The 21,866-nt window shown below is 36.5% G+C and overlaps 1 protein-coding gene across 2 annotated transcripts in view; it reads left to right on the forward strand.

Annotated features, from left to right (window-relative positions):
- Positions 1–6,757: 6,757 nt before the first annotated feature.
- RFTN2 (raftlin family member 2) overlaps positions 6,758–21,866 on the forward strand; it is a 32,033-nt gene continuing 16,924 nt past the window's right edge. The window contains exons 1-5 of one of the 2 annotated variants that reach the window (XM_009706364.1): positions 6,758–7,168; positions 12,234–12,417; positions 14,479–14,590; positions 16,632–16,953; positions 19,955–20,155. In XM_009706364.1, coding sequence (XP_009704666.1) covers positions 7,030–7,168; positions 12,234–12,417; positions 14,479–14,590; positions 16,632–16,953; positions 19,955–20,155 — 958 coding nt within the window. In that variant the 5' untranslated portion in view covers positions 6,758–7,029. The remainder of the gene's footprint in view (positions 7,169–12,233; positions 12,418–14,478; positions 14,591–16,631; positions 16,954–19,954; positions 20,156–21,866) is intronic. The other variant, XM_009706365.1, reaches the window with a different exon arrangement.

Consider the following 21,866-nt stretch of genomic DNA (forward strand, 5'->3'; position numbering starts at 1 on the left):
TGGCATAACATCAGTCAGAACTGTTAAGCTTCCAGTAGTTGAATCCTTCCATAGACACAGTTGAGGCACAATAACTGACTTTTGTAATTCTGTTACAGCGATACGCAAATGATCTGCACTGAGGAAGAACCGCATCAGTTCCTCAGGTAGTGCCTGCAGTTGCATTATCTTGACGTTTTAGCATTCATGGCTCTTTTATTTTCTTTCACTACACAGTATTATTCTACTGCCACTGAAAATTTCTGTGATATGGATATTCCTGTGCTTTAATACAGAAGTCTTTTAGTTAACTGCAGATAGTAAGATCCTGATCCCTCACTGATTTTGGGAATTGAAGAAGGGTAACATTTTCTTTGGTCTTCTGCAGTTTCCTATTGGTAGCTGTAAGGCTTTACACACGTGGTAGGAGGGAGCACATCAGGTTAGGACTGTGCCCTGTGGACATTTTGTAGCTAATGGCAAATAATAGTCTTTGTGTGCTGCTTGTCACACTCGCGTTTTGGCAACTAAATGAATTTTCTGGCTTCCACCGCCTAGAATTTAGAGACCTTGCTGGTGTCTTTTTGTTTTCTACCAAGCTAGCTGTTACAGTATTTCTAGCAACCGCTGTCTGTCTAATGTTACATTTGTTTGGCAAAATGTTAGTTCCAACGGTCTGTTAGATAACACTGGATAAAAACCTGTAGACAGGCAGGAAAGTTATGGAAGTTCTCTCTCCTGTATTTTTATGTGTTTAGTCAAGGGCTATTTTTCTTGCATTAAGTAGAATTCTCCAGTTCGCTAACATTCTCAGTTCCTGCTACTTTTATTCTTAAGCATCAGAAGTCTATTCATCATCCCTGAAAAACTGTTTACTTATTTCATATTAAATTGGCAGTTCTTCATATTCTGAAATTAATTTTTCAAAATAGCTAATATTAAGTCAATGAGTAAACTGCATTTCAATAGTAACTGAGCAGAAACTAGCAGAACACATGGCTCTCCTGAAATGTTCTTCTCTGTTTAATATAGTTCTAAAATGTGAGAAGTTGTATGGTTGTAAAATAGTTTTTCACAGTAAAAATTACAGTAAAATAGGTTTGTGGCTTTGTAATGTTGAAATATTGCGGTATTTTCAATTCACCTGGTATAAAATTGTCTCATGTTTCCTATTTAAGTAAAAAATACACAGTTTAAATCAGTACTTTAAGGATCCAAAATACAATCCAGTGTCTTGATACATATGTGCAGTCCTGTACACAAATCCTTAGAAGCTGTTATGCAGAAAATCAAATAGAAATACAGAAAGCAGAACAATAATATGTAGCTCCATTTTAACAATGTTTAATAATGTAGCTAAGATGTAATGGGAAGGTGTAGGTCTTGTAAAGCTGCCTTAGGCTTCTTGAGTCACAAATAATTTAAGGAAGTATTGAAACTAAGTTTGAGGGCCTCTCATGGTCACTTTGTACCTCTGTCAGTGGAGCTGCAGTCTACGTAAGTGTGTATATTCAAGGTAAACAGAATACTGTTCATAGTATTTCCAGTTGCTTTTAATGAGATAAACTAGAACATCCAGTTTCATTCTAGAATGCGTGACTTTAATTGATCACATGGCTGTGTTATTTTGATACTGTATTGCAGATACAGATGGTCTACTTACTGCTGCCTTGATAATTGAGATGCTGTGGATGTGCATAGATAAAAGCTTAATAAATTTGTAGATCTCATTTTAGAGAACGGTTAGCAATTTTGTAAATCAAAAGCTCTTTCTGTTGGAACTAAAGTTTCTGTAGTTTGTAACTTCTAGTAAAGTTCTGAGTTGGTAACTAAGATGAATTCAGATTGGTCCCTATCTACTGTTCGGATTTTAATTTTGGTTTATTTAATTGTAGTATCAGTGAGTAGTTTCAATATGGATTTAGAAAAACATGAAAAATGGAATTGATTAATTTTATCATTAAACTTTGGTTTTGCAATCATTGAAACAAACTACTGTTGTCATCTCTGTGTTAATTATTTTTAGAACATTAAGATAAACATTATTGCAGAAAAGCTGGCTTTTCTGCTCAAGTTAACATGTTTAACAAGACTGTGTTCCTGTTACGTTCACGAAGTTTTTCCTTCAAAGGAAAAATAAAAAATTTGGATGAAGAAAAAAAATTTTAAAAAGTTGCCAAACCAAGGAGCCTTCAGAATGGAACACTCCTACTTTCTTAAGATCTTTAAATAAATCATGACAAAAGGGACAAACCAGTTTTAATCAAATCAGTCTACAGAAAAAAGAAGTAAATGTCAGTGTTTTGTTCTAGTTAAAATAATAGTTCTTGGGGATGGGGATGTGAGAAATATTTGACAGTTGAATTGCAGAATTTTTGTGATGGAATTTTTTTGCCTTTTCTGTCATTACATTTGCCTTGAGTCACAAAAGAAAGGAAGTAAGCCTAAAAAGAAGTTCAGAGAGGAACTATGAAGTTCAGAAGTGGTGCAATTTGAGATGATTAATGTTTAGGGATTTTCTTTTAATGTGTTGGTTTTGAGACATGTAGCTGTTCAGATTGCCTCAGGTTCTGGAGAAATCTGATTAATTTAGCTTGTGTTTGTAATTTGCCCCCTTTTATATTATTAAACTCTGTCCTCTGTTAAAAATGTTCTGTGTCAGTGATGACTGATCTATAACCAGTAATAATGCTGATTTTTTTTTTTTTAAGTGGTGCTCTTACATGGCTTTGTAAGCTGCAGACATGGGTGGTTATGACCTCAAGTGGGAAACATATTTAGTCCAAATACTATTTTATATTTTGACTTTGTGAGGGGTACTCAGAGTTATCCCTTCTGTTTCTTGTTAGTTGAGTCAGTTTTGGCCTTAGTGAAATCTTTATAAATAGCAATAATTTATTCTTTAGGTAATTGGTACAGTCTTAAGGTATTTGTATTTCTGATGCTCGCTACTCTTTAACCTGCAGAATAGGAATGGATCTTTAAAGGCTGTGCAGCTGCAGCTTGTATCAGTGAATTTAGTCCTGGTAAGCTCAACAGTTGAAATGTTTTGAATGAATAAACTTCTCACAGATGCACCACCAGTGGGGTGTGTTTTTGGGGATTTTTTTTACTATTTTTTTCTTTTTTTGTCCCAGTGGTGGTCTAACAGGCTGGAAAGTGTGAGAGGTTCTCCTCTCAGAACCTTCAGCCAGTTCTAAATCATGTTGACTGAGCAGGAGTCATTTGTCATGATTGCAATACTGCTTAAAAATTTTACAGCCCTTCTTACAAAGATAGATATTTTAAAATTTAAAATACTGCTTTTGAAGCTTTTTGAGGTTAAGGTAGCATTAAAGCAGTATGATTCCTTTTGCTTTTAACATATTAGTCCATATCCTAATCAGAAAGCGAGGGAGGGGTGTCCTTAAAGAAGCGTTTTCTGTGGATCCTGGTATAGCTGACTCTCTGAATTGCAGATTCAGTAGCCTATGATTTTTCTTGAGTTTTGGTATCTATTGAAAATCAAATGCTTAAGTAAATTTCCCTGATTTTTTTTTATTATTTTTAACTTTTATTTTGACGTTGTGCATTCACAAACAAGGAAAATCTTCTATGTACCTGTACTGTTTTCATAATTTTCCTTTGTTCTATGATTTTAATCAACAGGAAGCTCAGAAGACTTGAAAAAAGAACATGCTAATGTCAAGTGCTATCTCCCATTCTTGATCTTTTAAGATACTGGGGGAGGCAAAGCTTAAACTGTATTATTTTATTAAATGGTTTATGCAGGTCATGTTTGGTTCTGGAGAAGAGAAGGCATTTTTGTAAATAGGCTTTATAAACTGACTTGAATATCACAGACGTTCCGAAAACAAAGTGTTGTCTTTCTTATTCTACCAAGAGAGATTTTTGTCAAAAAGGAGTGCTACACCACTCTTAGTTGGCACCAACACTGTACACAGAGAGCCTGCCTTAGACATCAGTGATGTTCACAGTGAGCAGCTCAGCATGGAGTGAGGAGCAGACACACATCTATTTCAAAACATGAGTTTCAAGCATCAGATGATGCCCTTACATTCAGTAGGTTTAGTAATGTAACAAGACAGACAGAAATGCCTCCCACACATTTTTTTTCAAACCTCCCATGACACTGACAACAAAGTATGTCAGGAGCAAGGGACAGGAACAGCCCTGAGGTGTGGGTAGACAGCAAAGCTTGCCTCACATTCTGGTCAAAACTACTGTGCAGAACCACTGCCTCTCGTTTGCATCGCTAGAAGACAGTCAGTAGTGCAGCACTGGATCCACACTCCTGTTGGTGCGCTATTCTTTTGCCATCTTTGTATCATTTTTCCATTTCATCAGAATAAAAAACATAAGGGGAACCACAGAAGCATAGTTCCTTTGGATTAACTAGTCCATTGTTTGGCTATCTTTGTTTGCCTCTTTAAACATCTAAAAATTATAGCAGGCTTCAATGAATGAGTCGCATGCTCTTTCAGTGGGCGTTGCTGTGACTACCGCACCACACCTCGGTGAATCACAGTGTGGTTCTAGGAATCTCTTCTTCTCTGATACCAGTTCCCAGAGCCTTTGCATTTTGGGTCACTGGAAATGGACTGTTTTGTAGTTTATATCCACTTTGCAACAGGATATTATAGCTATTCAGACAGCTCCTTAAGCAGCTCATTAATCCAGGAATCTTACGATCCTGTGCCTTTCCTGAGTCATTCAGGTGCTTTGATGCAGTTTTGAACTCCTGTGAGGGATGCTGCTAGTTCTTGGTTGTTTTGGTTTGTTTTCTGACATATGAGATCTGTGGTTTCACTGGTTCAGTCTAGTGACTTTTGAGTTAAGTTTGCAGTGGCTGTTGACTGACTTGCAACTTGGAAGCTTATAACTACGTAACTAATCTAGGGTTAGCCAAAATAAGGACCATTATTTTTATCCATAACGATATTTCTGTGTTGGTGTCATAAGAGTTTGTGTATACTGTGAAAAATCTATCTTGGTGGGAGAGTTGAAATATGGTTTAAGCCTTTTCACAAAGAGTTCAAAATACAATATTCTGACCTCATTAAAAATGTAGCTTAGATTAAAAAAAAAAAACAACCAGCTGGTAACCAGGCTAGTGCTGCAAAAAGTTGTTTTACTTGCAGCTATCTTAGTCGTGCCATGGCTTTCTGCAAGTGGTTACAGTGGATCTTAAGGACTCTGTGGAATGCAGCAGCAGGGCTCTCAAGATTGAGTGCAGAGTTTACATGTATGTCTGGTATAGCAACAATTCAGGGATTACCTTTACTGGAAAAAAAGAAAAATACTGTTTGGGAGCAATTTCTGTGTGAGCAGACATGCAGGAAGCTGAAGAAATCTGCTTATTTGATATGTTTTTGTAGATACTAATCAAGAAGACAACACTGAGGGATTTCTTCTTGGATTCAGCACCTGGGGGCTTGTTTTAAAGACTGTATGCAATAATTACAACATCAGTCCTAGGCTCTGCACTCAGTGCTTTTTAAGTTCTTCTAAAGTTAAGTAACTTTAAACTATAATGTGGATTTCAAAGGGGATATAGTCTGCAGACTTATCGTTCCTGGTAAGCTACTTAAATAAGTGTTAGATCCCATTGCTTGCAGTAGAACAGGAAGAAAACCACAAATGGTTAATGCCTAACTTGCAGTGATTGATTATAGAAAATGTGGGCATTTTTTTGTAAGAGTAATATTTTCAGTGAAAAAAAAAGTAAAAAGCTTTTAAATTCAAATATGCGGTTTCTTTCATCCAGAATGGTATTAGGAATCTCTGATTTTCTCTAGATGACTCTTAGTTTCTCTAGATGCAGGCTAAAAATAAAAAGTCAAATTTTCTGACTGCCTATCCCAGCAGTAGCAGGGCTGTAGAAAGTCAATCACTGTTCCTTTTTTCCCTATGCATTTTCGTGGTTTGCATCAGGTATAACACAGTTATAAGTGACTTGCAGTAGTTAATGTAAGAGTAATGAGAGTCCTTAAAATGATACTAAATTTTCAGGACTTAAAGAAAAATTTACTTAGGAAATGATGTTGAAAGTCTGTGTCTGTACCAACTGAGGTCAGCCTCACGGAGGAGAAGAGGATGTCAGTTGTTAAATACCCATGAAAAATGGGGAACAAAGTCTTGTAACTATATTCATATATAACACTGAAAAAGTCTTTCTAATTTGAATGAGGAATATTTCAGTGTCATTTTTCAGTGTTTATCGAAACCAATTATGTAAGTTGATTTTAGCAATGTAGGTTCTTACTGATTTTCTTGACAAGAAATTACTACCTATTTTTACATTATTACAGTGTATTACACTTTGTTCATTTTTTGTGGATTTTTTTTTTCCCCCCTTTGGAAGAAAGTTCCTGTGGAAGGGAAATAGGAACCAAACTTTGAAATCTAAAATAAGGACTAAACTGCTTTTCATTTACTTTTCTACCCTTTGAGATGCCAGAAGCAATTTCCTCTTGAAGCTGACTTCCTTTCTGGAAATGATTTTCGTCTCCAACCATGTTGAGGCTCTTTTCTCATTCTTTCATTCTGACTAACGTGCTTTTTTCCCCTCTGACTTTCTACTGCAGTTGAGAACTTCTGGAGGTAAGCAATTACAGGCAAGTTTCTCTCTAACTTTCTTTTTCAGTTCTTCTCCCCCCTACCGCCCCCCCTCACCCAGTCAGTCTAGAAGGACAAACAAAGCACTATTGGTGTCCTCTGCAAGAGAGCACTGATAGGGGGCTGGCTGTAAATTGACGTGGCATGGAAAATCTCTGCTCTAACATTGCTGCGAAATCAAGCCTACACTTACCAAGTTTGTAGCTTGAAATCATCACGGGCTTACTGTTTCTGTATAAAAAATGAATGGAAAGTACCTTTGCTTTTTGATTTGGGAAGCGGACTTTTTCTCTATTTGGATTTACAGCTAATAGAAAAAAAAATCAAAAGGAATTATTTGATTACTTCCCCCACTCCGCCCCGTAGTGAGAGCGACAGATATTGCTGCTCCCCCCACCTTTGCCTGCGATTTAATCATTTGCAGATCTTGCCATGGGGTGCGGACTGAGAAAGCTGGAAGACCCAGATGATACCAGCCCTGGAAAAATCTTTTCTACATTGAAGAGACCACAAGTTGAAACAAAGACGGATTCTGCTTATGAATATGTATTGCTGGATTTTACTTTAGAAGGTATCTTTTTATGTTATATCCTTACTGTTCTGAGAAAGCAAGGAGTAGGATTTAACTTAGTTCTGTCTTGTTTGACTTACGGTAAATTTTAGATACTTTTATCAAAGCTAGCCAAAACGTAAGACTCTTATTTTGAAACACAAATCATGACGAAGGTCCTCACTTATATAAAATTACAATGGAAACTACCGAAGTATTTTTAACAACCAAACCTGCCAAATTACACAACTGCCCTTGTTAAGGAAGCTGGCTAAAAACTGTTATGAGATTTTCCTAGTTTCCTGTGAGTCTCATACTGCCATCCCTACTCACTTTGAGTAATGGTTGTCTGAATTCAGTGTGATGGTTGACAAAATACACTGTGCCTGAGCCTTAACTGAGTAACAGTTTTTTAAAATGCACTCAACTTCTGAAAACAGGCTGTCATTGTCCTTGTTACTTTATGCAGAAGTAAGTCTGTTTCTTAGTTGTATACCAGGAGTAGCTTCCCCTCTTGTGCCCACCCCAGTCTCTTGGTAGATATTTTAGTAAGAGTCTTAGTTTCATCTGTTTTTTTCCAGATGCTTTTCTTGTAGTTGTTGAATAGTCTTTTGAAATTGTGACCGAAATGAAACAAAATTTGTATGCATAGCTAGAGGCAGACAGTGCTCTGTGGGATACTTCCTTCCCAAGTGTGTCCTGTCTCTAACAGAGCAACTCCCTGTTCCACAAAGTTGAAAACATAAACAAGCCCAGATGGCTGCCCTCCGAGAACAGACAGCTCAGTTTTGCAGTCACTTTGTAGTAACTTGCATTTTATAACAACCCAATCTACTGGAAATTCTTAATAACAGGGATTTGAAGTAAATGCAGTTGGTGGAAGGGTTTGATAAAGGGAAGAAAGTGTTAAGCGCATGTTTTGTTACATTTTCAGGAACTTTTTCATAAACAAATGTGGCCTCTGCTTAGTTTTAACCCTAAATTAAAGGACTGTAGTAATTTTATTTAAAATATATCAGTCTGTTCATTGCAAAACTGCAAGATACTAATAGAAGCCACATTCTACTAAGTTACAGTACTTGACATCCAACTGTATTTGTTGTTCTGTTTATTTACACAAATAAGGAGTTTCTCACTGGTTCTTTTAGAAGAAACAAAAAGAAACAAAACTTTGTTGAGAGGTGTATAGTGGTAATGTACTGGAAAGAAAGCTAGGCTGCCTAATGCGTACATGAATTACCTAATAATCTACTGATAATACAAAGGATAATAAAACTTAATATTTTTTTGAGACTGAAGAACATTTAGTGTTGTTAAATAGTCTGTTCTGGATAGTTTTTCTGTGTTTTAAAGTAACAGGTTTCTGGAAGTGTTGTGTAAAGGATTTGTTGTAAAGGTGGCTATGACTTAACAAAAAGCACATCAAACAAGTGCAAATAAAGGTGCATCTCTGTGTTATTAAAGTAACCTATCGGTACAGCAGTAAAAATTCATTTTCTCCTGTTTAGTCTGATATTCAAAAGTGCTTAGCTTCAGTGACTTACTGTGGTATTACGAATACTACATAACAGTGAGATTAGTTTGAGATAGTTGCCTAACTTTTTTAGGTTTCTAAATAAGCAAGTGGATGTGTAAACACAGGTATCTTTTGATCGAATGGTTCTAGCTATGTGTGTATTTGACCTTAAAATAGTTTTTGTTTGGGGTCTCTACTTCTTAGAGCTAAGATAATGAATACAGAAAAAAAAAGGTGTATGTACTATTGTGGAGGCACTTCTGAATTCTCTTTGCTTATGAAGTGTGGGGATTGGCTAAAGTACTGTGGGGAATATGTAGGGCTTTTTGTTATTTATTGGTTTTTATTTCCTTCTACCCCAATCAACTCGCTTACATACTTGTTGCTACTTGAATATCCTTTGTCTAAATGAAACCTAAGTGAGAGCCTTTTGTCACTTTAGACCAGTTAATTATCACTCCGCTGTCACGTTATGTTATGTCTTCACAGCACTCTGTGTCTGCTGATTTCCAGAGCAAGATCTTCCCCAACATCTGAGTTAGCACTGGATCTTGCACCAAGTAGAACAGAAAATCTGCACTTAGCTTGCTGTAGTATCCTTTATAAGATCCTGTGTCCTGCATTAAGATAGAAGTATAGCAAGCATAAATGCGTTACTTCAATTTAATATGCCTTATTCTCTGCTTCATCAGATTTATGCTATGTGAAGTCAAAATGAGCCTGCTGAGGAGACTTTCAGGAGTCTCTGATCATCTCCCAAACTATGATGCAGATTAGGCCAACCGTGCTGTAGTCTAAATTTGCTGGCTGGAGTCCCTGCTCATCTTAACTAGTTACCTGCATTGTATTGTACCTTGGCTTCTTCCCTCCTGGTCCCCAAAATAACTCCCATCCCTACTGTGAAAATCAAGTTTGAGTTCTGTGGAGGTGGTTCTGCATCAGGATAATCCCAAACAAGAAAATATAGCCAGTCCTTTACTTTGCTGGGATTGAATAGTACAAAGGAAAGGGAGCAGTGGACTCTGAAGTGTAATTTGAAATACCTGTCAAGGATTGTAAATTCTACAGTCTCAATCATGAGGCATATCTTGGTTAGCAAAACAGCTGTTATTTTTTGAGGTCAGTTTAACCATAAGGTAGGGATAGCGTTAGTACTTTTACTCAAGCAAAATGTTTATGCTTTTTCCACAACCCTCCTATTAAGGAAGAGAAGGAATATTGATGCAGCCCACTAAGATGACATGCTATGAAGTTCTTGTCACTCTGAGTAACAGTATGAATATGTATGAAGTAGCTGTTTTGTTGTCATCTTCACTATCATGCATCTGAAGTTTACTATACAGCTCAGCTAGCAAGTTAGCTGTTGCTCTGTTATTTGTAGACATATTTTGGCTACCTGTTGACAGCACATCAGGAAGGAAATTTTTTTAGTGAAAAATGGGTAAGACCTTTGCAAAATCCGTGAAGTGCTGATCATGTTGCATGCGTTCCTGCTTTTTTGGCTTCTGGGCTGTAGATCAGTTACTTATTCAATACCTATTTAGTGTCTCTTGCATTTACTATGAACGGAGTCACGGGATGGAGGCGTTACTAAGGGTAAAATTTCATCGGTCTACGAAAGGGAGGGCTGTGATGTACTGTCTGCTTAAAAAAAGAAAAAGGCAGGCAAGGTAGCACAAGAAAGTGCAACAGCCTGGCCCTTATGACAGAATGGCAGAGTTTACACTAATATGTTGAGTTTGCTAGTTATCAGCAATAAACCATCAATATATATGTTGGTGATACTTTTTGGTAGTGTGAATTTCCCATGGTACACATTATTCTGGTTTCTGTTGATAGCTTTTCTGAGCTGTTAAGGCTTTTACAGTGACAAGCAAAGTAGGCCTCCATTCCTCTTTCACCTTTAGTAAAAGTTGCTATTTGAAAGTATTCGAGTGTTGTAAAACACTAGTTTTGGGGGGAGTGGGTTGGTTTGTGTTTGTTTTAAAGCCCTCCATAATGTATCTATATCAGTATTATCCCCATTTTATAGTGGGAAAGGAGTAGAGATTGATGGTTTACAGAACACATCACTCATGAACCAGCAGAGTTCTAATTTGGTTTTTTAGAATAAAAGATTTAGGCAAACTAAAGATTCATATATCTGGCTTATGATAGTTTAAAGCAGTAGGATAGATAGACTTTGTAACTTGCTGTGTCTTTGATAAAGTCCTTAAATTCCTTGCTGTTGCCCACCTACAATATAGGGCAGGTAGATACGAGAATGTAAGAACATGAAATTAACTCTTAAAGAATACAAAGTGGTGAGTGAGATTTATGCCATTGCATTCATCTGTGGTTTTTTTATATAATTCTTTTTTAAATTACAGAATCAAAAGCGAATTAGTGTATGTAATTGTTTTCAGTTTATTGTATGGTTTGAAAGGGAGTGTTTAAAGCAGCATGTTAAAACGTTTGTATATCAAAACATGTTGTGAGGTAACTTAATTCCAGTTGAGGCATCCTTTAAGACAGTTGAACACTCTTCTTAGTGCACTGAAAGCCTTGCAAAGAGGGACTCATCAGAACACAAAAAAGTACATCACTTGCAGCAAGGGTCACTGATAGAGACCATCAAATGCCAAGCCAAGCCATCTTGTCGTAAGGGTTCCTATCTGCAAAGGATTAAAATTTTGATGATGGCAAATACATGATGGCATAATTACTCTTCAGTTACTGTCTGTATATGCGTATTGATTTCCTGCTTTCTGAGAGCATCTACAACTCCAGTTGGAGTTGAGGGGAACAGGAAATACTGACAATCAGACTGACTGTGACAGAATATATCATCTGTTACCAGTGTGGAATCTTCTTTTCTCTGTGCAAAAGCTGTGGATCAGACCATTCAAAAAAGGTTCTCCAAAAAGTTTTTCCTTCATGTAGCTTCCCCCAATAGCTGTGTAGTACCTAGCTGTTGCCTATTGATTGGAAATGCTTACATGCACTCAGAGGAATCCTCCTTAGAAATTAGTGACACCACATAACTAACTTAGGTGACATGTACTTAGGTCTACTGGAAAAAGGAGTTGGGACTATATATCAGCCTACAATCCACAGATCACTTCTAAGGGATCCCCAACATTTTTTTTTTTTTTGCAAGAAAAGCAAACCAATTGGTCCAGGCTTAAATTCATTGTATGGGAATTTACCTCACAACCAGGATTGAAGGATACTGCTTCAATACGTTTTAGGCTTTGCCTAGACAAAATAATTGCCTTGTTAAGTTCAGACCTACTGTGTGTTTAGATGTTGATGCAGCTCTTAAATTAGGTTGGCAAAGCTAGATTCAACAGAAAGTGTTGCCAAACAGATTAAAAATAGATCATATTAACTTGTGAAAATACATACTTCAGCTAGTTGAATGTTTTTCAATCAGCTGTGAATCTGCTTTTTCTTGCATAAATACAACTGTAGCTTTTATAGTAAATGCCTTGGGATAGAATTGGTGTGGTTTATGTAAAAGGAACTCGCCCAAAAAGTATACGGACATACACATATAATGTGCTTCTCTTCTGCCTTCAATGCTTTTAGCTTCCTCAAATCCAGAAGTTATCAAGATCAGTTCTGTGTTGGATATAGCATCTAAGGTGGAAGAATATTACAACAAAGGATATGTTGTAGGAGCTGTTCATCCTGTTTTGCTGCCAGTTGGACGTAGAAGGAATTTCCCTGCAAGTCACATGTATCGAGTGGTACTTTCACGATTAAAATTAAGGTAACAGTGAAATAATTTGAATACGTTTATCCATTACTTTTTTAAGCCATTTGTAAGTGGATTGCTCAACATGTATAATTTATTACAACTTGAAATGAGCACCTCAATCAAGTAATTGTTCCTTGTCTAGAAAGGTGAGAAAGTTAGTAATGTTTTTTAATTAATACTAAGCACACAATAGGCTGATGTTTACTTTGCCTTAGTAAATGTCCAAACAAAAATCCAAAGTTGTGTATCATAATTTGTGAGAAGATAAGTTGTTAGTTTACCCTTTTATTTTTAATACATTTTTATAATAAAGTGTCATCTGTCTTGGAACCTGCAGCAAATACAAGATTAAACAAAACACTAGGAGAGCAGTAAGCTGCTTTAAATTCTCACATATCTGAGTTTGGTTCTTCGTTTTCAAAACTTGTGTTTTCACTTTTCGCATAAGAGCATTCCTCAGGTAAAATGACATAGTGTGAATTAGTTTGTCACAGATAGTTTATTTTTCCTTCTTAATAAGGAAATAATCGTTCTGTGATTGGAAGTCATACAAAAGCTTGGGTTTGATACTGAGGGAGAGTCAAGAGTTTGTGTTTATGTTCCAGCTCCATAGTCTTGTTTATTACTCCTGTTTCATGGCATTGTAATCACCATGTGAACATAAAGAAAATGTAGAAAGAAACTTTACCATTAGTTCCTTTGAATGCAAAGAAGACAACCTTTTGTTTTTATTTTGAAAAACTAGAAAAGTGGATTTCTTATTGCATTAAGAGCTGTCATGCTTCCCTTTCTCTCCTGAGTCCTAGTGAGATGCACAAAGATTGTTTCATTTTCCTTTGGAAGACCGGAAGGGTATGAATTGGAAGGTGCCCCTTGCCACTCTAGTAATGCTTCTGTAAAACATGGTTCAATTGAGCAAGCTTCTCAAACACGTTGCTTAAACAAGCATAGTCTGTGGTATTTGCTGCTCATACAACTTGCCTTTATAAATTCATCTACAAACAAAGTGAATGTTTTCTGTGTGAGCAAATGCTTGAGTATGAAAAAGCAGAATGCTTGCTCTCTGGAGCTGAGGCTTCTAAGAGCTGATGCTGCCAGCACGCAGCTCACGCAAGCTCGCACAGCTCACCTTATCCCTGTCAATGTGGGATCCTCATGAAGTTGTGGTTTCAACCTTTAGGCCCTTGAATAGGTGAAGGACAAGACCCTAAAGCCTACATGTGAAACTGTTGGGTGTAGATTCCCAGTTTCCTATGCAGGTGCCATGTGTACCTATGGTCGTTTTGCTATAGGCAAATACACCTTGTCTGACTACTGTCTGGAAAGTAACCTTTTATATTTGTATGTGTCTCATTGATGTTTCATTCTAAAGCAAAAGATTGTGTGAAGCAAACAGCAAATAAAAACCCATTATATTATTGATATACACCAAGTATTGTTGTCTGAGTAATAACCTGACTGGCTTTATCTAAAACATGATGAATACTATTCTTTAACTTTAAATGGAAGTTAAAACCTGTGATTTAAACATTACCTATCCCAAAGCAATTGTTATTGCATTGTATTTCTAGTATTTGCCTACACTGTATTTGATACAATGGCTGCAACTCTGCTTTAGTTACAAAAACTAAACAGCAGGATGTTAACAGTGTAAAAGTACTGTTTCTATTCATAGTGTGTTTTCTACAAAACTGAACCTGTTTTGTGCTTGCTACATTTATAGCTTAAACTTCTATTTTTTTACATTTTCAGAGATTTGGGGGTTCATTTGTTACAAAAACAGGGCTGTCTGTCAATAAACCTGTTTCTAAAAGATGTCTATTAACAGTCTTCACATGAAATTCCTCTTAAATATTAATATTCTTACCCTGATATTGTAATATGCAATACCTGCCACTTTGTGTAAGAAACAGGACAAAACACCAAAAACTGCTGAGTTCTAAATAAAAGGAAGAAGCAGCATTGCCAGGATTTAATTCCTGACTGTTCCAAAAGAAAATAATTCTATGTGCAAGCATTTGCCCAAGTTAGCAGCAAACTGCTGACAAAGACTGCTTTCTTTCCGTGTTCTAGCCAGAAGCATGCAGCACCCAGAGGACAAAGGCACCCCAGGCTGGTGATTGAGGAATGTCCTTTAATGTATGAAACACTGACAAATGAGGTAGTGAAAGAACTGTTGGAAAAGGTAATGGAGCCTTTTTTCGAATTTCTCTTCAGATTTTTATTTCTACCATACATGTACATTATATTTAGTGGTTGATGGTGTTTTAGTTTTGAGTTTTAACCTTGGTTCGTTTTATAGAAGCTACAAAGTCTTTTCTTTACTAGTTGCTTTTTCTAATTTAGTACTAATTAGGATTTAGTACTGAGCTCTGAAAATCTTTGGGAGACTGGCTGCTTACACCACTGAAAGCAGAATCAGGTCCAAACTCTCAGTCAGTTTTTATAAAATGCTTGTATGATAGCTTTTTCTGGAATTAACATTTTTTTAAAAAAAAATCTGAAGTTTTCTGTTTTTCTGGGTTAAGGTATTCTTTGTGAATGTGTTCAATTTCTAAGAAAGATTTTTCCATTCTTTAACAGAAATACAAAATACACAGTAGCTGTATTAAATATTTACTTGGCACAGCTTTTGAAAATATTGTATAGATAAAGAAAACTGAACTTCCACTGGAATGCAAGCTCTAGTTTTAGTTCTTTTTGTGTTTAACTTCCTCTGCAAAATTGAAGACTTGCCGAAACAGGAAACTATTGTTATTACAAGAGTTAGTGATATCTTTTACATTAGCTGCCAAGGAAAGAAGTAGAGGAAAAAGGATATTGGAGATCTTCAGTGATCTTTCAAATTATCACAGAGTTGTTTAAAAATTCTGAATGGCTTGTTTTAAAATTTTCAGGTGTTTAAAATAGGATTATACATTTATACTATATGTCTATTGCCAGGTTGGTTGTATAGCGTGCCAGACAAACATTTAAAGGAAAAATACACTTGAAATTAGCAGTGATTCCATCTTGCAAGCAAATCTGGTACAGAAGTAGTATGTGAAAATAATTTGTTTTTTAAAGGCTCCCAGTGTTTTAAAAAGACTGAGCCAGTAATCCAGTAAAAAATTAGCCTCTTTCTTATTGTTTCAGATGTTAAAAAAAACTTTCTGGCGTTTCAGGAAAAAGGTTGTCATATTGCTTCTTTTTCTGCATGTTGCTTGTCACATTTAAAATTATTTTGGTTGTCTTAGAAGCAGCATCTCTCTATAATCACAGTGATTGGCATATCATATCATTGCTGTGCTTGTGTAGTGGTGGTAAATAGTAACACTTCAGTCTATCGTGGTACTAAAAAGGGGTTTTAGTACCATCAGCTATTTGAGTGTTATCACTCTCCTGATGGACAGTTTATGTGAATTAACTGGGTAGAGATCCTTCCCTCTCTGCCCTCACTTAATCCAGTGCTTCTCAGGTGATTTCTTCTTTCCGGGCAGGGGTTTCTGTATTTTCCTGGAAAGACTTTGGTGCACAGGGGAGCTTGTAGCAGAAGGTGTCAGTGGGATCACCTTCCTAAATGGCAGGACTCCTTATCCCAGAAAAAAAAACTTGTGTCTCCAAGAACAGACACATCCCACAGGTGGCACATATTGTACAGTCGTATTTTGAGATTTCAGTGCAGAGAAAAAGACCCACCACTGGCTGAAGGCAGATGTTAATTTTTGGTTCCCCCCCCCCCCCCCCCCCCCCCCTTTCTCTGCTACTTCACTATTTTCAGTAATAGTGAAGCTGAGTAACCTCTAAGGAAACCAGGGGATAATGAGTTGTGACATGTGACAAATAGTTATTTCTATAGTATTAGCGGTCATTAATTTTTAGTATGACTAGTATCACATGTTCAGAGAAACAGTACTATTTATTGCACCAGTATACTGCTTATCACTATGACACAGCAAGTAAAATACTTCGGATTTGTTCTAAATGAATGACTTTGTATACACTGAAGTCAGGACCCATGTTGACCACCTTTCCTTGGCCTGAGTCCAAAGACATGATGGAAGACTTCCATTTACTTTTGAAACACAGGCAGCGTACAAAGGCAAGCCACCCTCCTATAGTACAGTGTTTGTCTTTATGTCCTTGAAAATCAGCAGTTTAGTTAAACAGAATGTGGGGTTTTTTTAAAAAAAAAGTTACATGCAATTCTAAAATCACTATGCAGATAAATTTCTGTTGTAATACAGGTTAACGAAGCTGCTAAAAGAGGAAAGAAGTTTGTGGGATTTGTAACGCAACATTTTCCTCAACCTAAAGCCTGTAATGGAACAAGCACAGATGGAAGTGCAGAACTGGAATCAGCGCTGGGCAAAAGAAATAGGGAACACAGAAGAAAAAATTCTGATGAAACCTATAGAAACTGGAATGAAGGGACATTGAGTGGTCACTCATCTGAGAGTGGGATAGAAGAGGAAATGCAAGGAGAAAGCAGTCTGTTACAGGATGCAGATTTCCAGTTTGGAAAAGAAGTCAGCCCTGTTAAACCAAGAAAAGGAGATGGTAATAAATGCTGCTTGTTTATTGCAGAAATGAGGTATTTTATTGAGCTGTCATTTTAAGATGGTGTTAGAAAAAAGTAGCAGCACAGCATGTTCTATTGTATCAAATACCAGCTTTGGAAGATGCATCTTCCTTAAATGCCTACATATTTCTAAAAAAGTTGCCAGTTGAAGAAACAGAAGAAGTATTTACCTTCTGCTCTATGTATGTGTCAACTGTGGTAATATATTAATATGATATTTCAGTTTTCATATAAAATACTATAAATGTGCTGTCAAAATTCTAGTTTGTAATTTAAAGAAAAAGGAAAAAACCTAAGCAAACCCCCCAAAATTGCCCACAGTGTAATTCTGATTTTAAATGTAGTGTGAACAGATAGCCTTTTTGCTAGATGTGTATAACAGATATGTGGCAGTAAAAATCTTTTTTCCATTAGAAGGATGCAGTTGTTCTAAAACCTTTTCCTCAATGCATATAGCTTTCACTTAATATTAAATCATAAACATGTAATGGATTTCCTAGAATATGTTACGATTCCAGTTCTGCCTGTTTCAAAACTGACAACAAAGAGAGCCCCTTCCAGCTAGAGCTGTAATTTACGTGCTTCTAGTCAGCTCACATAATGTACAGCAAACAAATCCGTTCATAATGGATTCTTTCTGGTTAACATGCCTTCAAGAAGCATCCTGAAAGAGATCACTTAAATTAATGCATTGACCATAAAATCAAAGAGGATAATTGTTACAAAATGAATTTGCACTAGAGGAAAGTAAGCATTAAAAAGTCGTATAAGAAGGAAAAATACCATTGAAAAATGTTGGTGCTGTGGTAGAAAACTTAATTGTAGAAGAATCTGAGATACTTAGTGCAGTCTGTGTGAGAGACTGCCTGAAACAGTGACTTCTGATACTGAAGCACTAAGGCCTCCTGGCTTGTTAGGAAGAAAGGGTGAAAAGGAAGATGTGGTCTAAAGCATGAGAACTAATGCAAGGTAGTATTGTGTAGAAAGCAAGCAGCATGAAACTTTCATGTCAAGTTGCATTTTGACATAATAAGTTCTTCCCTGATGGGCCAGACTTGTTTTAATTGCTCTCAAAAACAACCTTTTCACTTTCCTGTTAAGAGTTAAGCACCCTCTCCAGTTTGTACTGTCAGGATAATGACTCTAAGCTCTGAGATAATCAATGTCCCTCTTATTTTTAACACTTGAATTAAAGCAGTTCTTGTACAACTGAGCCTTTATAGCATGATCTGTTAAAGCTTAACTCCTTCCTTACAGCTTGAAATAGTGGATTTGCTATATGTAGCAGATGGAAATCTTGTAAGTAAAAAGCAGAAAACTTAGTTCTGTTAAGAAGCTTTGTGCAGACTGGTCTGACCAGGTAGATTAGCAACCAGTGCATCCCCTACATGCAATGTTCTCAGGAAATTCTTCAAAAAGCTTTGGAAAGAATATGCCAGGTTTTTCTATACTAGTCAAATACTCAGTAAAGTTATTGGAGTTCGTAGGACAAAACTTCTGAAAACTTAACTACCTTTCATTGTAAATGTTGTAATGTAACCATCACTTTGGAAAATACTGATGTGAATTTTCAAAGAAAGTCTTACATCGGTGTAGGTATGTACTGCCACTTCAGTATGCCATTTCTATTCAGGCCTGCTCAAAAGATGCAAAACTGTGTCTTGCGTTCCAGATTTGGGGGTCATAACATATGAATTTTGGCTATTTATAAATACACTGCTTACAGATGCAAATTTCTGATACACATGAGCAATTGAATAGTTGTATTGAGGAAACGTGATTATTTTTTTCTGAAGAACAAACAGAAAAGTGATCTCACTTTAGTATATGGGAAAGGAAATTAAGGTTTGTCAGGATAAACAAGTTCATGCTAATACAACCACCTGTGGAGGTGATAAAACTATATAGAAAGAAGGGTCATCTCTTACTGATAGAGTTAAAAATGCTGTCCTGAATTATCTTGTACCATATTCCAGGCACTTGATGTCACTTGCAGAGGATGTGGTAACACTTCTCAAAACAGAGGAATTCTCCCAGAGATTGATTCAGACTACTTACAGTCCAAATCCTACTTTGGAAATCACCCTCTTATTTCTGGAGCCTGGAGAAACCAGCATCTTAAGTGGGGTCATCTAGACTAAATTCCTTTGTTTTGGCAATGTGAATACCTCTGCTTTCTAGAGATTGGTTTGTGTTGATTTAGACTGCTCAAATGTTGAAGTATTAGGTAATCTGAGAACAATTTTTGGTAATTGCTATGTGTTATTTCTCCACAGCAGTGACATACATGTGAATGTGTTTGTAGAATACGTTTACATAGCTGGGACTTCATAACTTGTCACCAGTGATTTCCTAAAATGCTATGGATTTGTGAATTTTGATTTTTCATGAATGCTTTTTTATGATTCTGTTTTTGTAACAACACTGTATTAATGCCTAGATATGAAAAGCATTTGAGGATATGCAGGTTTTGTATGCCTGACTCACACAGTCATCAGTTATTTTGTGGGAAACTCCAGTAAATAACTAATTATACCAGTACTTAAGTAATCTTCAGAAAATGATGGATAAAAATCAGTATGGTGCAAGACATTCCTAATATTTAAAAATTTAGAAAATTGTCTTTAATCTTCAGTTAGAATAATTTCAAATATTTATAGTCCGAAGTTCCATGTGTAGCAGAAATGAAGCCTGTTTCCACTGGGTTTTTCTTAGCTCTACTATATTTTCTCAGTGTAAAACCCACCTACCTGAAAGGTCCAATGACAACTCAACTGTAATATGATCAAATTTTTTCTCATATCACAGAGTGTAACCCCTTCATCCTGAGTGTGTTTAGGGCTCAAGCTGAATATAATCGCACCAGGAAACAATTCTTAAAACTGTTTTTAAAATTTGAAAACCATGCTGAAATAAGAGATTAATAATATTTTTATTTTGCAGTACTGTCTTCCAGAGGTTCATTTTTCTTCCTTTTTCTTTTCTTAGACAAGCTATATACAGTCTTCAATGTTTTTGATGATGATTCTACTTGCTGGACCTATCATGAAGGCATTTTGTCTATGAAAGTAACAAGAAAGGGGGCAGTTATTAGTACACTGGAAGCAGACTGGCTAGAATTAACCACATTTTATTATAAACAAGGATTGTCCTTAATTGATTCTTTTGTACACTGGGAAACTTCTAAAGGTGAGTACTGGCCCAGAATATCATGAAGCTTTTACTTGTTTATGTGGAACTACATAATTTGCAAAAAGTAGATCATGTTTTGCTTCTTGGTGTGAAGGGCGATATGTAAACATGTTCAGATAGTCATTGTAAATTTATAGAATTGGATAAATGAAAAGGGGATAACTTGTTTTCTGGTAGTTATAGCTCTGAAAAATTGAAATTTCTGCTTTGTTTTATGAAATTGAGGATTTCCAAAGCAGGAAGGTAGTGTAGCATTATAATGAAAACCATTTTGTGCTACTTATTTTTTCTTTGTTTTGTTTTTTTAAGGGAAAAAGTAATGGGGGGAAAAAAACTATTAGATAATGTTTCCCTGATGTTTGTATTCTGCTGCTCACTGTGTACTGTGCTGCACTCTGTTGAATATTTCTCATCAGAAAGAAGAGCACCTTGAGTTCTCATTGTGCTTCCTGTACAGTTAAACCTAAGTCAGACTTTCCATGCTTCCTGCTTTCTCCCGCTCTTTGCTGGTCTTAAAAATTCTTTCCAAAACACCAGATTGCATTAAAATTCAACTGTTGATCCTGTTTCTGGAGGTTCTGGTCAGATGTGGACATATGCAGAGAGTAGAGAAATCTGGTTTTGTCCTTGCCCTCAACTGTAGGCAGATTGTCCAGGACCTTTTCACACAGTTGGGAGAGAGGTCTTCCCAGGTCCCTCCTGCTTTCTGTGCTCTTCTGCAGGAATCTACCAGCTCTCAAACTTTTACAATGATAGAGCTTCAGGCCACAGGATTCTCAAATTTTCTTCTTCGTTCTGCTGGCTTCTTTGATCTCGAGTTTTTATTCTGGAGAGATCCTCCTAGCTCTTTGGGAGTTCCTAGCCTTCATCCTCCTGATGAACAGACGCAAGCCTGATGTCAGCAGTGCGGCTGCTGACCTAGGCCCATCGCTGCACACCCTGCTGAGCCCAAAATCCTGTGCTTTGGCAGAGCTGGGAGACAGTGCCGTACCACTGCTGACAGCAGGAGAAGCTCTTCATTGGCTGAAGAATTTTGGACTCTTAAAACTCTGTTGTTGGTAAAATATGTAATTAAGAGGTTCATTTCCATTTGAACTGAATTTGACTGAAAGCCAGAAATTACAAGTGTTGCAAAAAATAGTATGTGGCTACTGTTGTGCAATTACTGAAAATAATGTGAAGAAAGTGGTAGTACCCTAGTGCTAGGGGAATCAACCAAGAGAGTCTGACATAGTTGTTAATTTCAGAATTTATTAATTATTACAATAAATGTTGTTTGATAACAGAATTTATACTTCACCAATGTGATACTTTGTCTTTTGTTGGATTTGTTCATATCTTGCTTGTACTAAGTTGTTAGTGTCACTTCAGAATTGTTTGTGGCAGTTCAGCATAAGCAAGCAAAACGCAGGGCTACAGTGGAGAAGTCTTATAAAAAGTTTGTTGAAAAGGTTTGAGAGACCTTAAACAGTTTTTGAGATACTCAGGCTGATTACCAAGTGTAATAGTTTACTTAATAATGTATTAAAGTAGCTTTCATAAGTCATTTTACATCTGTTTCTTACATGAATTATACAAGGAGGGTAGAATTACTGGGGTTTTGGGTAGTTCTTATATTTACTATGTCTTAATTATTTTTTTTCTGCTACTCTGATTTAAAATAATATGCGTTCAGCTTCCCCTTTGCAAGGCTTGGATTAGTGAAGGG

This window comes from Cariama cristata, unplaced genomic scaffold (assembly GCF_000690535.1).
Source record: "Cariama cristata isolate BGI_N322 unplaced genomic scaffold, ASM69053v1 scaffold43018, whole genome shotgun sequence".
Classification (NCBI taxonomy): domain Eukaryota; kingdom Metazoa; phylum Chordata; class Aves; order Cariamiformes; family Cariamidae; genus Cariama; species Cariama cristata.